The 19,725-nt window shown below is 42.8% G+C and overlaps 1 protein-coding gene across 1 annotated transcript in view; it reads left to right on the top strand.

The window, feature by feature from the left end:
• Positions 1–19,725, top strand: part of LOC133009248 (membrane-associated guanylate kinase, WW and PDZ domain-containing protein 2-like) — a 69,768-nt gene that overhangs the window by 11,817 nt on the left and 38,226 nt on the right. Inside the window, exon 2 of the mRNA XM_061076688.1 lies at positions 8,157–8,273. Within this exon, the coding sequence (XP_060932671.1) occupies positions 8,157–8,273 (117 nt within the window). The remainder of the gene's footprint in view (positions 1–8,156; positions 8,274–19,725) is intronic.

Genomic DNA, 19,725 nt, shown 5'->3' with positions numbered 1-19,725 from the left:
ACTGGAGAGGTGGAGGAAGATGCTGAGGGAAAGAAAGTGTGAAACTAAAATATCAGCCGGGTCCAAAAAGTCCAAAAAGCATAGAAGGAAATGCAGAATAGTTGAAATGTTCTCTGCACATTAAAATGCAGAGAACCAGGTCTGAAGAAAATAATTAAAGATAATATAGAAATGTTTCTTGCCAGAAGGTGTTTTTCAAGCCAGAAAAAGATGCTTAACATACTGTAAACTGTAAACGTAAGTTTAAACGTGAGTTTACGGAGAATTACGGTAATTAAGGTTGTTTTGAAGAATGAAATTACAACTTCATCTCCATTGGAAGTGACAGTAAGGTATGTGTGAAGTGTTTGTTGGGTTTTTTGAGTTTATCTTTCTACACTTAGTTAACTTGTGTATGTTGTTAGCATCTTAATGTCAAGTCAGCAGGAGCAAAGCACACAAACAAACAAAACAGTGGACAGTTGTTTTCTCTCATTTGATGCAAGCACATTAATAATAATAATAATAATATTAATAATAATAATAACAAGACCTCCACCTTTCTTTTTACACACATTAATTTCTGCAGCTGGAAATGTCTTTTTTCGAGTGTTGTGCTTCATTGACGAGTTCATCATCTTTTAAATTCCATGTTTGTTTACTTCTTGAATAAATCTTGTTTTTTTTAACGTTGATCATGACAGCATCATATCAGTTTGTTATCAGAACTCTGTTGCTTTAATTGTCCCCATGTTAATGAGCAGACATTTTGTCTTGCCATGGCAGGAAAACACATAAACTTGATGCAAACATGCTCCTGCTGTGAAAATGTTATATTTATTTTTAGAGTCACTCTTTATCCTTCCTCAGGTCATTTATGTATACACAGTGAGAATAGTAGTTATATAAAACATGGACTGAGGTTAGAGTTTTATAAAATGGATGAGGATAGTCTGTGTGTGTGAATGTGTGTGTGTTTGTTCAGTGGTTGGCTCTGGTGTTATTTGCAGGAGATGACCAGGATGGAACTGTGTGTGTTGCACAGTTGAGCAGAATTTGAACGAGAGACAAAGAAATCTTCCTCTATTTACTGTAAGCTTGTGTGTGAGACTCTCGCCCTGCAGTTTGGTTCTTCTCCGTGGCCTTTGGACCTCTTGTGGGAGTGTGGGAAAAGCTATCGATCAGCAACTGCGAGTTTTGTTCTCCATGACAACCACCGGGGTACAGCAGCACTTCACCTCAGCTCTCCCCTGACACCCCCAACCATCAGCTCAGATCTTAGCCTTTAACCGGCCAGACAGCCCCTCGGTTTGCTGAGCACGGGGATGTGTTTGTGTCGCTGAAATTCGATCTGTTGTGTTTTTTTGTGTGGTGCATGTCTAATGTATCTGTGCTTTAGTAAGAGGATAGGAGGGAGTGTTTATGTGTGTGTGTCAACAACAGAAGACAAAGGATCGTGTGCAGAAAAGTTACATCGTTGTGTTTTTGGACTTGAAAGTTTTGAGTGCAGGGGTGCAAGGATCCTGAAACTCTCTGAGACCTGTGATACAAATGTCCACCATCTTGTTTCTGGGTACAGGATGAAGGAACTGTTTGTGGCTCCCTTTTTCCATTCGCCTTGGTATTCTCCTTGTGCTGTGTCATGTTTTTATTTAATTGCATGCATACATAACTCTCTTGGTCCAATCACGATGGAGTTATTACACCAGTGTGGAAACTTGTGGTCGACCTCACCTCAAAAAGAAAATCGTGAAACTAAACCGAGGTCGGATTCGGAGAATTGCTGCAACGTTCCTCCACTGTGACTTGATTCTGCACCATGTTTATGTCTTACGGTTTCTCCTCTGTAATTATGAGGTTTTGTTTTACATGTATCTGTTAACACTTGGCCTTGTGTGTGGGTTTGTTCATGTGCAGTATGAGTCAGAGTTTGCATGCAGGCATCTGTCCCTAAAGCATGACTACAAGGTTGTTTGCACTTAAGAGTAGAACGGTAAAACTTTGTGAGGAAAGAGATATAAAAAAATCAATTTGCTTCCCTTCACTCTCGGCCTCCGTGAAGAGAAGGGCCTGTCCGACCTAATTATGCCTCCCAATCCAAACCGAATGGCTCCTGTTGGTCTCTACACCTAACTGCTCCTCCGTCAAGCAAGCTCCAGATTAAATTACAAACAAGTTATTAGCAAGTTAAACAGATAAACCAGGAACATAAACCATTTCCTAATTTGTGAAGTCCACATTGTATGGTGGCCCTGAGAGCTCAACATCGCAACTCAAGAAAACACAAGCAACCTTTAAAAAACCATCTTCATCCCTTTGAAAACACATATGCTACAAGTACATGCAGCAATACCAAATACAGAACATTGCAAATACACATGATAACCAAATACAGAAAAAGTTGCAAGTTTTCAAAAGCTTTCTTTTTATTCATTAGTGTCTTGTTTTTCCTTTGCCATGTTTGTAAAGCACTTTGGCTCAACACCTGTTGTTGTGCCATTTAAATGAATCTGACTTTATTTGACAGATGACAAAAGTGTTAAACATGGACACAAAAAGTGATGAAGCTCACTTGTTGTTCAATTTGTAACTTTATCAAATTTGTTGAAGCCAGATGTTGGAAAGGGAGCTCAAATATAATCCAGCCGGGTTCCTTTAGTTGTGTTGTGAGTATCTTGCTTCTGGGAGGCTACTGCTAACTTTGGTTAATGCTGGACAGTTTTCACTTAATCCTAATTAGAATTTGAAACAATAACACTATTAAATGTAAACAAGCAATAATTAGGGATAATAAGAATATAACAATATGAGAAAACAGCAGATCAAGTCAAACATCTGAAACAATTGTAGGACTAATTCAGCCTGCAGCCAAAATTTTAACACAAATGCAGCTCAGTACAAGTTAAAAGGTCAATAAACAGATGTACATGAGTATTACAATTCAACATCATGTCTACCAGTGGAAGGCAAAAAGTAACAGTAGGAAAAGAGAAATGGAATTAGCTTGACCTCTGTGTTGCTGTGTTGAATATGTGAGTTCCCAGTCTTTGTCTGAGCTGATAGTTTGCGTGCTGGTTAGCTCAGCCTCAGGTTAGATGTGGAGTGTGATCTTGACCTGCTGAGGGTGTTGAGCGCAGGATTAACCTCCTGGAGAAGAGTTGTATCATTATCAGGCCTGCTGACTCACAGCTTTAATCCTCCTGTGCCGTAATGTTCCCCAAGATAAATGTGCCGGGAAAGATGGAAAGTTGAACAACACCATGTTAAGGTTAGGAAGATCTTTGGTCCTCATCTTATTAGTTTGGATTTAGTCTAAAATAAAAAAGTTATGTATGATTTTTTTATTTTGATTATTAAGGTTTGGTCAATGGGAGTTTGCACACTATGTGTATTTTTGCAGGTCAGTTTAATTTTGATTAAAAACTGTCCACCAGGCCGAAGTGATTCAGATTTATGACACATTTGTCAATACAGCCTTAAATATTAACATAAAAATCAGGCAAATCAAGTTGTTGTCGTCTCTAATATTCAAAATAAGGTAAGAACTGAAGGGATTTCCCTCTCTTATGTGGTCAATGTGTCACAGAAAACCTTTGTATGGTGTAAAATACATTTGAAAGAGACGTTAATCCCACATTTCTCCCTGTTTAATGAGGAAAAAAATCAAAGTCCTCTGTGAGAGTGGAAGCTCTGTTGGTCTAGCTGCTCAGAGAGAGTCAATAAACCACATCAGCAGCAACAGTGATTGAGTTCATGTCAAATCTGCTTCTTCTTGTTCACAGTGATAATTGAAATCAACTGCAGGCTCTTTACTGAAGTGTTGTAAATACCAGAACAAGCCTGTGGGCTCTGGGTCTGGTTTTTGTGGTATTTACACCATTAAGTGGAAGAACAGCAGCTTGATTACACAGACGTCTGCTGCTGAACCCGCAGAACCGTGAACATTTCATCACAGTTGAAATAAAACGTCAATCAGTTATCAATTGTATTCAAGGAGGAGAGTTACATGTTAAACTTTTCCCTAGATTTACTCACTATAGTGTGTCTCAAATTATACCTTCATAGTGTTTGTCAGTTGAACAAAACTCTAGCTGACGAATTAGATCTACTCACAGATTTTAAATTGTCAAACTGCAGAAATATCTATTGTTTAGGATGGACTGGTTTTTATATTTTCGCTGTGCCTTCATTTGAAATGCCTTTTGTTTATAAGTCTTGTATGAATACATCTCCTGCCTTTCTGTTCCACATTGTTCTGTAGAGCAAAATAACCATTAACACTCCACTCACAAATCATAGGGGCTGTGATGCATGTCACGTAAACGGCAATTTCTCTTTATTCCAGTCCAATTGTATGTCATGTTTTTCCTTTTTCTCTCCCCACTCTTCCAGCTCTTCTGTATCACATCAACTGAGAGCATAAACCATAGACTGTTTATAAAGACGGACGACAGATCTCCACTTCCTCATTCCCTATGATTAAGCAAAAAAAAGAGTCTGTGCAGTTCGGGATGGGATGGAGCTGTGGTACCAATGTCCTTCTTATACCTGCGCTCAACCAATCATGACTCAGTTCCTCTTTACATATCGTATAAATGCCCCAATCGTTTGATGATTTTTTATTGATTTAGATTTGTATCGAATTTTCAATGATGAGTTTATTGACATTTGAAGTGCACTTTATTTTAGAATATCTCCCATGTGAATAACATCAAATCATTGAAATAAGATATTTAGGATTATTGATATACTGAGAAAAAATAACCGGTGATGCTCTCAATACAGTGCTGGTGTGTAAACAAATCAGCTTTTTTTTGTGTTGCTAAGCAACAAAGGCATGTCGTGTTTGCCTCTATCTGCCAATACCTCTGGAAACGAAAAGCTTTACAAGGTTAAACATACTAACCGGGTGTGTCTTAATCCCTCCTTCTCATCATGCAGAACCTTTCACTGCATAGTTGTTTTTCATTTTGAAGACTTAAGTTTTTCAGCAGTAACAGAGAAGACACATCCTGAGAGATATTGAACGTATAAATTCAACAGACACGTCCACAGAGAGCCACTGTGCATTCGTGGTGTGTTGATTAATCAGGTGGAGGCTGCTGGAGGAGACAGTTACTGCAGTTAGTGAGCTGCAGGACGGAATGTGGTGCTGACAGCTTCGATGGGCCACCTTGTTGAAATGTCACTACACGATTGGTGTTTTTTTGTGGAGCAGTTGATGGGCAGGAGACTATGTGACCTGCATGGACCTGTGTACTTATGCAATGCTCCGCTTAGCAGGAGCTGCAATGATTGCTGTTTGCCTTGATGAGTTTGTGACTGATCGCGGCTGTCATCGTTTTCCCCTTGGTGTGCCCACAATTTTTAGAAAAATCTATAAAACTGTCTTCCTCCGAATTTCTTTCCTGCTCTGCCCGAGCAGCCATTCACAAAATAAGCTGACTGTGATGTTTACAGAGTCAGGGTTGACTCTAAGCACGCTACATTTGCTCATTTGAAACATTGCACCAATAAAGCTCCTTTTAGATATATTTAGCTATATCCTCCTTCACACTCAATTGAGCCCTTTAGCTAAGTGTTCATATCATGAGTTGGTGTTTGTTTATGCCTTGTATTTAGACCGAACCCGGCCCAAGACGGCGCTCAAGGCATCGTCACTGGCATCTGCAGCTGTGAGCTCATCAGGCCCACGTGTGCGTACGAGTGTGTAACCTCAGTGTGACATCTGCTGCCTCTGCGTTTCTCAGTATTTCTCTCTAGTTGGTGACGTTTACACAAGGTCAAACAGGGAGAGCATCTGGTGGGCGAGACACCGAGTGTTTGAGGAATGACAGGGAGCATCTGGGTGAATTCTCGCACACACACACACAGAAAGACAGACACACATCTACGAATGCTTTCACACACATAACCATGTATTTCCTGTGCACTGCATGTTTCTCTCTCTCAATCTCAGTCAAACACACATACAAATTGCACAGACACAAACACACACACAATCTCCAGTGCAATAACTGCAGCAGCAGATAGGGGCTGCTGCAAGACTGTGGAAGCTGCCTCTCCATCCACAGGCAGGTTGTTGGAGCCCGGCATCCCACTGGCACATCTCCTCCTCCTCCTCTCTTTTCTCCCGACGGTCGTCGTCTCTCTCCATCCTTCCACGTCTCTCACCATCTCCCTTCCCCCTCATCCTCGTCCTCCTCTCTGGGATTAAAATTGGCTGTGGCCGTGTGCTGCGTGTGCTGGAGCAGCGGTTGGGAAGCGGAGGCAGCAGGGAACGACAGTGAGGTTTCACCAAGGGGGCAGAAGATGTGCAGCGGTTGTTTGCAAGGCTAGAGGACGCCTGAGAGGACAGGCTGTCTGTGGATGTATACCTGTGGAGAGAGGACGGCTTTTCTCAACATCTGTGGTAGCTGCTGATGAGGTGCACTGCTTTCCTCTTGATGGTGTCTGTCTCTCCATCCCTCCCTCTGACCATGTCTTTGTGTGTGTGTTGGTGTGCATGCACATATATGTGTGTTGGTGTCTGTGCATGTCAAATGTCTGATGTTTAGCCCTCTGAAAACTGCGGCAGCCCTAATGTTCCTAATCAAGATTTCTCCCAATCTTCCTTTGTTTTCTGTGCCTCTCATCCTCTCCTCTCCTCTCCTCTCCTCTCCTCTCCTCTCCTCTCCTCTCCTCTCCTCTCCTCTCCTCTCCTCTCCTCTCCTCTCCTCTCCTCTCCTCTCCTCTCCTCTCCTCTCCTCTCCTCTCCTCTCCTCTCCTCTCCTCTCCTCTCCTCTGTGAAGCAATTCACAGCCTTTGCTAAAATGGTGTCAGTTTACATAAGATGTTATTCCAAAAGGATTCATTATTACAGAGCCACAGTCAACATTCATACACAGTCATGCATGCATGTATTCACACAGCCGGTGCAGTGAGAGTCCATGTAAAGAATCTTCTCTCTGACTGTAAATGCTGAATGTTTCCTTTGACAAGTCACCGCTGCATTAATCTTTATGGGTAGGCCCAACGCTGTCAAATTAGTTTGGCAGGAGGTCACATAGAGTATGCATGAGTTCCAAGACATGTGTATCATTTGTAAATGCATGGCTTATAACCTCATCCCCCCCCGCTGTCGGATGTGATAGCCTTGCATACTGAGCGTTGTGTGGAGAACAACTTCTCCTCCTCTCATCCTCCTTCGCTTCTTTGATTTGAAATGAAGGGAGGAGAAACTATTCATGGACATTATCATACAGTGTGTGTGTGTGTGCAGCACAGATAGGTTGGCCCGCTGTTCGTTTGGCTTCTGCCTGCACTTAAGTTTCACACACTTGTGTTTCAGGTAAATGACTCAAACGAGAAGGTAGACGGCTTCTACAGCCACACACACAGAGAAGAAGTGGTGTGAGCTTCTGTCCTCTGTAGCTCTTTGTCACCCAACCTGCTGACACCGCACATTTAGCCCCAAGGGTATCACTGGTTTACACAATTACCATGATATGTGTGTGTATGTGTGTGTGTGTGTGTGTGTGTGTGTGTGTGTGTGTGTGTGTGTGTGTGTGTGTGTGTGTGTGTGTGTTTATTAATGTCAGTGTGTATAATCACTGTTGCTGTTTGACTTTGGTGTGAAAATCGGTGAGAGCTTTCAACGTGTTTCAACCATTTTAACATCATATTAAAACACAGAATACGTTTTTTTCAGTAATACCCTGAACATTCATTTTCACCTTTTATTTCTGAAGGTTTTCAAAAATCATCTTCAATTTCAGCCTTCACCACCTGCTAGTTTCTAATATAATTCATTCTGTATCAGCTTTGTTGAAGCTAGACAAAGTTTGCACCTGCTGAGAAAAATATTGAGACTTAGGATGAAGGAAATCTTTTGAAGCTGCACCATTCCATCATTATAAAGTGTTCTTGATTCCTCCTGAAAGGATTTGCCCAGATTTCGTTGTAAGACGGTCGGTATCATTGGAACCTTTTTGGGATGCCCAGTAGAAATCTATGTGGGTTTGAGCAATGTTTGAGTGCATCTTCTGGTTGTTTCCAATACAGTCACAGGCATCATGAATTATCAATGAATGAACAGTGCTCAAGATCTTGATCCATACGACCAGTGATATGTTTGGAGATCACTCCAACGAAATGAAAGCAAGCTGTAACATCTCTCTTCCTGTCATTGTGTCCAGGGGGAGTGGTTGACAAGGATTTGCGGCACTACCTCAACCTGCGCTTCTCCAAGGGCTCAGTGGACCACGACCACCAGCAGATCATCAGAGACAACCTCTACCTCCGCACCGTTCCCTGTGAGTGCACCATGGCCCCTTCCTTCTGGCCTCCATCCCTCCTTCATGCCTCTCCTCCGCCTCGCCGTGTCTTATCCTTTCCTCCTCTCCATCTGCCTCGCCGTGTGTGTGTAGTTTTTCATTGTCTTTATCTCTTTTTTTTTTAAGATATCGTTTTCTCCTCCCTCCTCCTCCGGCTCTATTTCCTTCTCTTTTTCTGTATTAGTTTTTTCCTCCTCACCCTCGGGACATTGCCTCTCGTATTTTTTCATCACACATGCTCTTTCTCCGTCTATCGCTCCTTCTTCTCCCTCTATCGTCCGTCTGCCGAGCTCTCAGCCTGAGGTTTCCACGGCAACCACCCTCTTGTCTCGAGGCTTGCGTTGCCGTGACGCCCTGCCCCCTTCAGCACACGCTCGACATGCACAACACACACGCAGATATACACCGATCAGCATTGTTACCATTAAAGCAGATACCAGCTTTTGATCGGTGCACAACAATAATACCAGGTTAATCTATTGGACATTAGGAAGAAGGTTGTTTTGTCTGTATGTGAGAAACTGGACAAGCTGGACACACAAATCCTGCAACAGACACATCATTCCTGTTGGTAGCATGTGGATGTGGATTGAATATTGTGCGATCAATGTACCTGTTGCCGGGACGATGTCATTGCCGCGATTAACATGGATGGGATGTCGTCCCCGGCAGCTCCGCCTGCTGTCAATACCCGGAGCGGCTCGTGAATCAGCTTCTCTGGAGACTGGAGCCACTGTGATGCTTGACTCTGCAGACTACAGATGTGACTGCTTTCATGCAGCATGTGGATCAGTGCTCTCTGATTTGACGTTTTAGGATCCTGTGTAATAACCTCGGTTATGTTGTCTGGGTGTAAAGATGAACGAGCCGGCCGTTTGTTTATTTGTCAACAGACAGATTTCGGATACAGAATCATTAGAAGACCGAGCTTCCTCTTGACGTCATTGATAGTTTTTGCGTCGGCCGAGCACTTCGACTCTACTGGAAGTCTCTGCCGGTGTGTTGAGCTGCTGACACAGAAGTGATTGTTTAATTCACTTCCACAGCTGCACAGTCCCTGAGCCTCTCTCTCCCTCTTTTTCCTCTCCTCCCTCCCTCCCACCACTTTATCTCTTTGCTTTCATGCTTTGCTCTCCCTCATGTTCCCCCTGCATCTCCCTCCTTCTTTCCCTCTCTGATTGCTTTTGGTCACCGGCTCCCTCTGTCACATTTCCTCTGCCTTTCAGTTTTACCTCCAGATAGCCCACCCTGCTTCCCTCTCTCCTTTTATACCCCTCTAGGCCTGTTGGCTGTGTAATAGTGCAGCGAAAAGTGGACTGACAGGGTGACAGCTGAGGTGATGGGGACTGGCTGAGGTTCAACACTGCAGGTCCTCACACACTTCAGCCCTGTCCAGGCCGAAGGGCGGCACAGGCCCCTTTTGGAAGCAGGACCCATAGTTTCTTCACCATTTTTAAAATCACTTCCAGCCCTTTTGTGAGAATAGAAAGACGGTTATTCTGTGTGACGTGTGAGTGGTAATGACATCCCCATAATTAACTGGCTATCACTTCACAAAGCTGATGCCGTGTAATGAAGATTATAGAAATTCCAACTCACAGACCCCCTGCATTGCAGCTTTGAATCATAGGCTGAATATTTTAATTTATTTAAATACATTTGTGATATTACAGAATTTCACCAATCTGCTTTTAATTCGTCTTTGGTCAGCAGGTCATCTGAACACGAGGACGTTTCATATACATTTGCAGATGCACAGGAGCACGCCCTGCTCCACCTTAAGAGTGACACAGCATCAGACAGTTAGAAATCATGGACGATGGTCCCGAGCGCCGCGCTGCTCGTGCCTGGCAGCCAGTTTGTTGTTGTGGCTCGGAGCGGTATAAAATTAGTGTTTTTCTCCCGTGTCTGCAGCGGTCTGACCGTGCTGTCAGAGCGAGTCTGTCAGCTTGACAAGCAGACGCCACTCTGCATCACAACATGCTGTCACACTGAAGGACGTGGGAGGAGGTGTGTGAGCGTGTGTGTTCATACAGCTAGAAGGCTCACATGCTGACATCAACTCCTGCATCCTGTTACATCATCCCGCTCAAGGTCTTGCTATTCTCCCCCAAAAATCTAGTGAATTCAATGTGATAATTTTTCCGCCTGATATTAATAACCTTTTTCACATCGTTGCCTGCAGGCTCTCTGCTGTGTTTAATCTGTGTGTTTACTTGTTTGCCGGTTTGTTTTCCACATGCGTTCACACTTCAACACGCACACATGCCCAATGCTAACACGACTTCCACTTAAAGAACACTCACATAGACACATATTTGCACTATGTAAGGGAGCAACACTCACTCACAGGTTGATATATATAAGAGGTTGTGCAAGAGTTGATGAGTGGTTTCACAAAATGTCAAGCAGATGAAAAATAAAAGGCAGAGGAAGTGAGAACTTGGGGGGAAATGGGCGATCAATCTCAGTTTTCAGGTTGAAACATTAGATGCAGTTGCTACTGATAGTCTAATATACTTCTCAGTAGAAATGTGTGGCACTGTTTCAATTCATTTTCACGGATCACTCTACCACTTCAGAAAATGAGTCTGAGCCTTTTGCAGGAGCACTTGCTGTTGAGGAACCTGGAGAAGAGTTGTTGGAGGTTTACTGTTTGCATAGTGTGAGGGGCTGTTTGAAATGAGTGTAAGGCAGTAAAACGAGACGAAGAAGTGAGAACATCAGGAAAATATATGGGAGAAACGGAGAGGAGGGGGTGTAGTAAACAGAGAGGGGAGATGATGAATGCGGACATGAGCAAAGAGCCTTTAAAAGAAGGTGGAAAAAAATAGAGGAAGAGAGGTGGTGAGGAGGAGGAGATCAGCAGGGGAGAGGTGTGGGGGGAAGAAGAGAGCGGACAGAGGAGCAAAATTGAGAAGGCGAGAGTCGATGTGAGAGGATGGGAAGAGGACGGAGGGATGAGCTGAGCAGAGGCGCGTGAGTCCAAGGACGGACGTGCACTGAATGGGAGGAGAAGAAGATATGAGGGAGCCTCGTAAGTCATTCCCCAGAGAACCATCTCCTCTCCTCCATTCTACTCAGAGGCATCAGTAAAAGGCTCTATAAATAGCTTCAACAGTGAGCAGCACGTTTCTCTACTCAGATAGCCTATAAATAGTGTACATGCCGCTTCTGTCACTTCACATCCGCTCCTCTGGACGCATGCTGTCCCGCAGCTTCGCAGCCTCTGGCAGGGAAACCTCCACTGGAGACTTCAGAGGAGGAGAAGATAAAAAAAAGCTGTGGAGGAACACGGCCAGGGTGTAGAGGCTGGTGACGACGATAGGGATGATGGCCCCTGCTGATACTGATAACGGAGATAGCCATCATGGTGATGTGAGGAATTATATGGAAGTTGACACCCTAATCCTGATGCGTGCAGGAAATTTTAATGTAAACTCCAGTTAATGCAGAATTTATGCCGATGTAAAAAGCACTTTCCTGGAACAAAATGCTTGATACTGCTCTCTGCACCACCACAGCTCGAGATGGGAAAAAAGACTTGAATAATGTAAACATATAAGTGTCAAGCATGTAAAAAGCTTTATTCTCAACAAAACATAAACCTCCACAGGTAGTGATACTTACTGCACTGTATGGACATGTCTATGAAGAGGTAAATCACATTTTATGTTTAGAAGATTGTTGTTTTGTTCAACCATCTTTGCATTACATATAGAACGGCGCACACTCTGTATTTGACAGTGCAAATAGAAAACACATTCAGTTCAAAAAATATATTGATACAATAAATAGTTTAAAGGCTCATGTATATTCCATTTTGGTTTTCCCCAGCCAGCATCACTCAGCGTGTGTGTAATCTTTTTCTAGCAGCCAATCTCTCTTCCTGCCCGATGTGTAGTTTAAAACTCAATTTCCTGTTGGGTCACTCTTCCACAAAATGATTTCCCATTTTTTATTGATAGTGAAAAGAAATAAAGTCCCTTAACACCCGAGAAGATTTTCATCTAGATCCGCTGTGACTGGTCAATCTGCAATTACCAGGTTGTCTTTGTGATAACGGACTTTCTTCATTGCTTCGTTGTGCTTTGTAGTTCAAACGTTTCACTGGAATTTTATTTGTTAAGATATGAAGCGAATTAGTTTTGAAACGGAGATGCTGCTGGTAACAAGACTTAACTTAAAATGATTATATTTATTTAATTTAATCATTTTAAAACATTTGCGTAGTGACTGTATTTGTTGGTAAACATCCCATCATCTCTCTACACAGATACGCTGTTTGTATTCACACTTTTATAATATTATTTTATTACAGTTTTTACTCATGGTTGCCAATGTAGTGCTGTTACAAAGCTGGGTTTTTATTATAAGGTTACAATACATTTAATTAGTTTTATCATTATTCCTGTGTGATTCCTGTTTTGTCACTGTTTTGGGATCATTTTGTGGCACCGTAAATACAAAGGCACAAAATCTGCTTCTTGATAGAAACCTTGAGTCTGTTCCTCTGTGACGATTTGAGGAATCTGTCCCAGTGTGTAGTCACCAAACTCTCCCAACTCCATCTGATTTATTTTTTCCATTTGTTTGGCTGAAGAAAAAAATATGTGATTGTTGCAGCCAAAATTTTGTTCTGAAATTGAACCGAGAATATAGGTTTGAGTTTTGGGGCGTTTTGTTGGAACACATTGATGTTAGTATGAATTCTGTTGGGAGTTTGCAAACTGATTCATCTTCTTTGGAGTTGCATACATGAATGTGAGGAAGCCTTAACTCTTATTTGGTTCTGTGTCTAATGGGGATAAGGCAAACGGCGAGGAAGACAAGTGATGATGGTTATTTCAGGATGTTTGTCATCATGGTAATAGTGAAGTTGGAAGAGGGGATAAAGATGAAATTAATTTCTTGTGTCTGTTTCAGTGGAAGATTGAATCTATAGACTGGGTGTGTGTGTGCGCACATAAACAATGTATGGATTTACATCCATGTTTATGTTTTTTCACACTGTTGCATTGATTATTCTGTTTTTGCTTTAACATTTAATAGTTTGAACTGATAATAACATAGTAACAGACCCCACCTTGTCGTGTTTGTGTGTCCTTGCATCTGTGTGTGTGTGTTGTGTGTGTGTGAGAGAGATAGACTTCATCCCCTAGGGACCTTCTCCTTAACGGGGTGATTTGCCTGCTGGCTTGTTAAAGGGCTGACATGCTTTGATGTGCTTCTGTGCCCCCTGCAGTTTGATTGGCACATTGGATTAAGGTTGTTCCACAGATGAAAGAAACTGCGAGGGAATGACATGAATTGTATTAAATGAAAATAGCAAATATTAAACCTGATTAATGAATTGGTGATGTTTGCAAAGTGCTCGACGTTCTAAGCTCTGGACAGGTGCTATCTCTTTTTGCGCTCCTCAGCTCAATCCTCTCACTCAGCAGCAAATCACTTAATGAGTTTTTTGTGATGCTTTCTATACTTGTGCTCGTGTCTGTAGTTTTACCTCTTCATCACCTCACCCTCCTCACCCATCGTCTGTGTGTGAATCATCAAGAGGCGCAGTGTCGTCTTGTGTCAGTCAGCCCTGCAGACTAATAAAGGTGCTTTTCAGCCTATCAGGGCTGATTTCCATCACCAGAGGAAACACCTCGGTACTGAAGTGTAATTTCTCAATGTCACCCAGACACCAGCTCCACCAGACACCGTTCACTGGGCGAGACAGATGTCTTTGGAGCTGCTAGTGAACCTGACAGATATCTTATGAGGAATATCTCTTGACGAGGTACAGGTCCCTTTTTGAAGGAAATTAATGTTGCCTTCTTTCTTGAGATTTGATTCCTTTGCTGTGGCCGTTGAAAGTTCCTTCTTTACAAAAGCAGGTTGTTATGACAAGCTCATGTTCACAGAAATCCATTGTAATTATGAGTTGTCTGTCCAAAATGTCCAAACATGTATGTTTATATATACAGATATACCATAACGACCACACTGTATATATATAGAAGATATATTCAACAGAAATAGTGAGATGGGCCTTTTCAATATAGTTCAATTTAAGTGTCGTCTGGTAGAGTTTAAAAACATTTCTAACACAATAACAGTTGTCATGCTGGCACCAGATTGCATTTGTCAGAGCTCGGTTCATTACTTTGCAGAGATTTCTACAACATCCTCTTTTCATTAAAAAAGATAATCTCAAATTCTCAGGTGCATATTACTGTCTCCACCCAAACAGCTGTGCAATAACAATGTCTTAGAAAGTAAAATAATTGACAAAAACATAATTTCAATCTAAACAAAGTAGGAGTGAAATGATTATTTCCAATGGCAATATAAATTCCCATTGTTTTTTGTCAATACTTTCCCCTAATTTTCAAAACCCATCCTGCACAGAGAAGAGAATATGCTCAACATGTTTTGTTGATAAATGACTGAAATGATTACAACCGATTTTCAGAACTGTCACTGATTATTTTCCTGTCTATCAGCTAATCAATCCAGCACTTGATTAAAGAATGAGTAATGACTACTTGTCTCTGGTGCTCAGGGTAACAGACAGGATTCATTCTGTACCTGTATTAGGTTGATGATTGATAGATGTTAAGGAAACAGTTTCAAATTTTTGGGAAATACCATAATTTTCCTTCTTATCTGGAGTCGGATGAGAAGATTGATTCCACTCTTACAGAAAAGATACGGTAAATATGTAAATATACTACAGTAAATATGGAGCTGTGATCAGGAGCCATAAGGACAAACGGGAGAAAATCTACCTGCCAATGTCTCCAGGGCAGATTTAGTTTTCCTTGGACAGAGCCTGGCTGTCCTCTTGTATGAAGCTTCCAAACTAAACCAATCAAATATCAATTAATGGACCCTGGCATTACACAGGCTATACAACAACTAGATACAAGCTTTGTATACAAACATTGACCAGATCTCATCTCAGCTCTATTAGCTTTTAAAGCTTATATTTATTGGTTCTTGTTGTAATTACTTTTGTAGGCAGTTACAACATCCACCCATCCGTCCACTATCCTTAAGGGTTGCAGGGTATGGTAGCGAGAGACACTCAGGACAAGTTGCTGTGCAATCACAAGGCTGAAACACACACTACACGCTCCTACTCACTTCTACCGCCAATTAGCAGAATCCAGATAACTCTCCGGATTAACCCATATTACCCAGAAACCTCCTGCTGTGATGCATTGTAGCTAACCACCGTACCGCCACTGTCTTGCAGCAATCTGTCTTTTAACTATCCCACTGGACGTATCTGTAACCGAGCGAGTAGTCCAATCTCTCCTCCATCCCACACACACTTTTTCCCTGCTGACTGAAAATAGACTGAATCTGTGGGGGCAGAGCTCCGTCCAGCCCCAACCAGGGATTCACCCCGGAGAGGAGACGTCCAGGTCCCTCAGTCCACCCAACCAGCGGCTGCTGTCTTCAGTTTACCCCTCCCGCTTTAACACCAGCTGAATTCCTCTCAGGTAACCAGGTGTGAGCTCTCAGCGGCCAGGCTGTGACAGTAATTGATTGATGAAGTGCGAGACAGCGAGCGGCACAGACCTGCAGCTCAGCGGAGCCAAGAAGAGCTTGAGCCGAGCACCTCGGTGACTGTAACAAGCAAAACGGCTGTGTATGCACAACGGCACCGTGTCATATCTGACATAAATATTGTTTCTGTAAAGCAAATGTAGACGTTGCGGCTTGTTGCCATGGCAAAGCTGCGTTGCCAGGCGCTGACGTGTTGTCGTGGCAGCAGACGCTCCTGTCAGACTGTTGCTATGTTGCGCGGCTGCATCTGTAGCGTAGGCTTTGTAGTGTAAATAAGGATGTGTCTGTGTGTGTGTGTGCGTGCTCAATCAAACCTCTCCTATAGACCTGCTGTCACACGTCACATCTGCCAGCCGGGGAAAGAAGGAAAAGGCGAGAGGGGGGGGTGAACAGTGACAGTGAAAGAGACCAAAGCGAGACAGAGCTTGACGGAGAGACAAAAGGAAAGAGCGGGATAACGAGGGGAAGAGGGAGCGGATTAAAAAAGACAGAGAGAGTAATGGGGATACAGAGGCTACCGGTAGGGAAACAAATGGACGGAAGAGCGATGAGGTAAATTGGAAATGAGTGGAATGAGAGAAAGAGAAGGACTAATGGTGGAAGGCAATTTGAGAAGACAAGAGAGTAAGACAGATGGATAGATAGACAGATGCGAGAAGGAGACAGTAAGTGAATAAGAAAGCAGCAGTGTACGTGTGGGTATTGTGCTGGAAACAACAGGCTTCACATTCCTCTGTGCTCTCATGCCGCCGTGTTGCCGTGTTTGCTGAAAAGGATTCTGGGTAAACACGTTTCGTTTTTTAAGGACAGCGTCTCGGTATTTTTTCATTTGGCGAGGCTACAGGGCTCTATCTCAAAATCCAATGTTGCCTTTATAGTCCCACATGGATATACTTTCATGGGTAAACAATTTTTTAATGCATCGTTTTACACACAGCTTTTAGAAAATATGGAAAATAGTTAGAACCTTTGGGATCGTAACATGCAAATAGCAACATGTCTCAAATTAAATGAAAGGGTTTGCATTAGACTCATGCAGCACTATCAGGTGAGGTTGGACTTGTATCAGGCTCAGAGGAGAGGTGAGCTAACACACCGGTACCTGCATGTTTGAATCCTCTCTTTCACAGTCTCACAATAATCCCCGGGTGGATTAATGTGAAGGAGCATCACGCCTGTTCACCTTTTTTACAGATTATTTTTAGTTGCCGTTAGATTTGGTGTTACCTGGCTCCGGGTAACAAATTCCCTCCAACTCCCACAGCAGCCTGATGGCTCTGATGGATGATGTGCTGAATCCATGAGGGGTTCGAGAGACAAACACAATGCATGTCTGTGCACATTGTGATTAAGAGCTGGAGGCTCAGGTGGGACCATGTGTCCAGTCCAGGTTTGTTGCTCTGTCCAGTTACCGCTCAGTTGCAAATGCTGCAGGAGTATTTTCTCTCTCCAACAATTTGTCTCAGAACTTCGAAGGACACAATCATACCTATAGCCCCCCCCATATCTCAGCGTTCCCACACAAACTCAAACTGAGATTGTAATTGACCACCTTCCCCCACCCTTTATTATGATAATCAGTCCATCGATAGTCTATTTTTAGCTCAGAGTCTCCCCCGCTCTGCTGCTCCCTCTTGGTGATTTCCTGTCTCATTACACAAACATGTGTATGAGAACACGTGCCCGGTATCCAGCTCAGTCGCAGGCTGCTGTGGATGCACAGCGAGGCTAACCAATCACTCCTTTTCCCTCTCTCTCTCTCTCTCTCTCTCTCTCTCTCTCTCTCTCTCTCTCTCTCTCTCTCTCTCTCTCTCTCTCTCTCTCTCTCTCTCTCTCTCTCTCTCTCTCTCTCTCTCTCTCTCTCTCACTGTTTTTTTTTCTCCTTGCCACTCTTCTGCCACTCTATTATTCAGCAAAGGTATTTGTCCTCTTATCGTCTGAGTTATTTCAGTATCTAAGCTATTTTGGCTTTAGTGCCAAATGGACTTTCCTTGTTATGTTTCGGCGTAATCTCTCTTTTCTCTTTCTCTCTCTCTCTCTCTCTCTCTCTCTCTCTCTCTCCTGCACTTCCACTAATGTTAAAATATTCTGTAGTGCCCGGCCGTCATGGTTCGAGCTAGAGAATGCCTTCACCCCCTAAAGTGGCAGCTCTGAAGCTTTACTACGCTATTATAGCTTTAAGTCATTTAAGCCATAAATCTCTATGGCGCTCATACCCATACTCGCAGCGTCACCTCTGAGAGGTTTGGCTACACCGGCCGATTGTAATGCAAAGTCCATTTTGGTTCACAGCCGACTTTATCCTTTATTAGCGAGAGCACGATGTTCAATCAATAATCAACAGCAGCCTTGGTTTTGGCTCAGGGGAAGTGTCACTGCCTCCGCTCACAGTCTGCTGCTACTTTTTTATTTCAGCACCTGCAGCTTGTCCTGCTTTGTTCAGCTCATTTATTAAAGCTCTACAACTGAGCTTTTGTGGCTATGTATGAAAAGTATAAAGAGAAATCTCCCCTGAACTGAGCTGGAGACATTTCAGCCTTCATCCACGAGGATCAATTATAGATAGAATTTCTTTTAGGGTCAGTTTTGGTTTCTACCGGAGTTTTCAGGGATAAGAAAAAGGAATAAAAAGGGAGTTGGTGTATGGGTAAAGATAGCATGAAGATAGACAAAGGCAGCATCAGGGGCAGCAGTAGCAGAGAATGGATTTTTCTGGGAACAGTGTTCATTTTAATAAGAAGGTCGACTTCACAGTTATTAAGTTGTGTTGCTTGAGGGAAGAGGAAGAGCAGAGAGCAGGGAAGAAAAACAAGTAATGTGTTAAATGGCTCTGAGTAGAAATGTGTGAAAAGGAAGGAAGAAAAGAGGAACATTCAGACTCTCTTCCTATCTCAAGGCCAGATAATCGATCAATATTCTCAGCTCAGATCCAAGACGCTCTCTCTCTCTCTCTCTCGCTCGCTCTCTCTCCCTCGCTGCTCGACTGGTGTGTCCAGTGAAGGAAGCTGTGGGAGAAGGCCATCGGCACGTCATCAGTATTCCAACAGGCTGCCTACTCTGGTGTGGGCAGCAGAATAATTTCACTCTGATCTTACAGATCAATAGCTGTACCCAGTGGAAGGCGACCGGCCCCGCCTGGCTGACTGGGCTGCTGCGGTATTCAGAGTAGATCTGCACACAATGGACAGTCTCCTTCAAGATGATTTTTAAGTTTCCCGTGCGGTGTAGTTCTTGGAGTGGGTCTCATCCTACTGGTCTGTGAAGCTTGTGTAGACTTTTTCTTTGAGCACTGGGTGGTCAACATGATCAAACATCCTTTCACTGTCTTTCTTGAGCACATGTCAAGTTGAATCTTTGCACAGTCTGAGTCAGAGGAGGGATGGTGAGTCAACTAATGGGGGTGGGGAAGATATTTTATCTTATGATATAATGCAATCCAGTACATAAGCACATAAACTGCAGCCTCATAAAATACCAGGGAATAAAATCAATATGTCCTAAAATGGTCAAAATGATTCCTATTGGCAACTCTTTTATTTTATTTTACATTATACAGGAGCCAGACAAAATGAGTAACAACCTACAGCTATTTAAAAGAAATATTGATTGACTTAAAGCCACTTATTTGAAGCAACTAATTGTGTTACAGTCATACAGGGCTGAGGTTTGACATTGTTTGTTTGTATTCATATATTAATACTTCCTGCATCAAACATCCAGGCTACCGGTTATTACTGAGATGGTTCTAACTCTTGCTAACACTCTAGCTCTTTTTAAATTTTATGCATCTATATTTCTAATCTGCATTTATATAATAGCTTATTGATATTTGCAAGCAGGGACTGGTACTTATTCCACTCAATGCTTT

Source organism: Limanda limanda, chromosome 8 (genome assembly GCF_963576545.1).
Source record: "Limanda limanda chromosome 8, fLimLim1.1, whole genome shotgun sequence".
Lineage (NCBI taxonomy): Eukaryota > Metazoa > Chordata > Actinopteri > Pleuronectiformes > Pleuronectidae > Limanda > Limanda limanda.
This window is presented reverse-complemented; position numbering and strand designations above follow the sequence as displayed.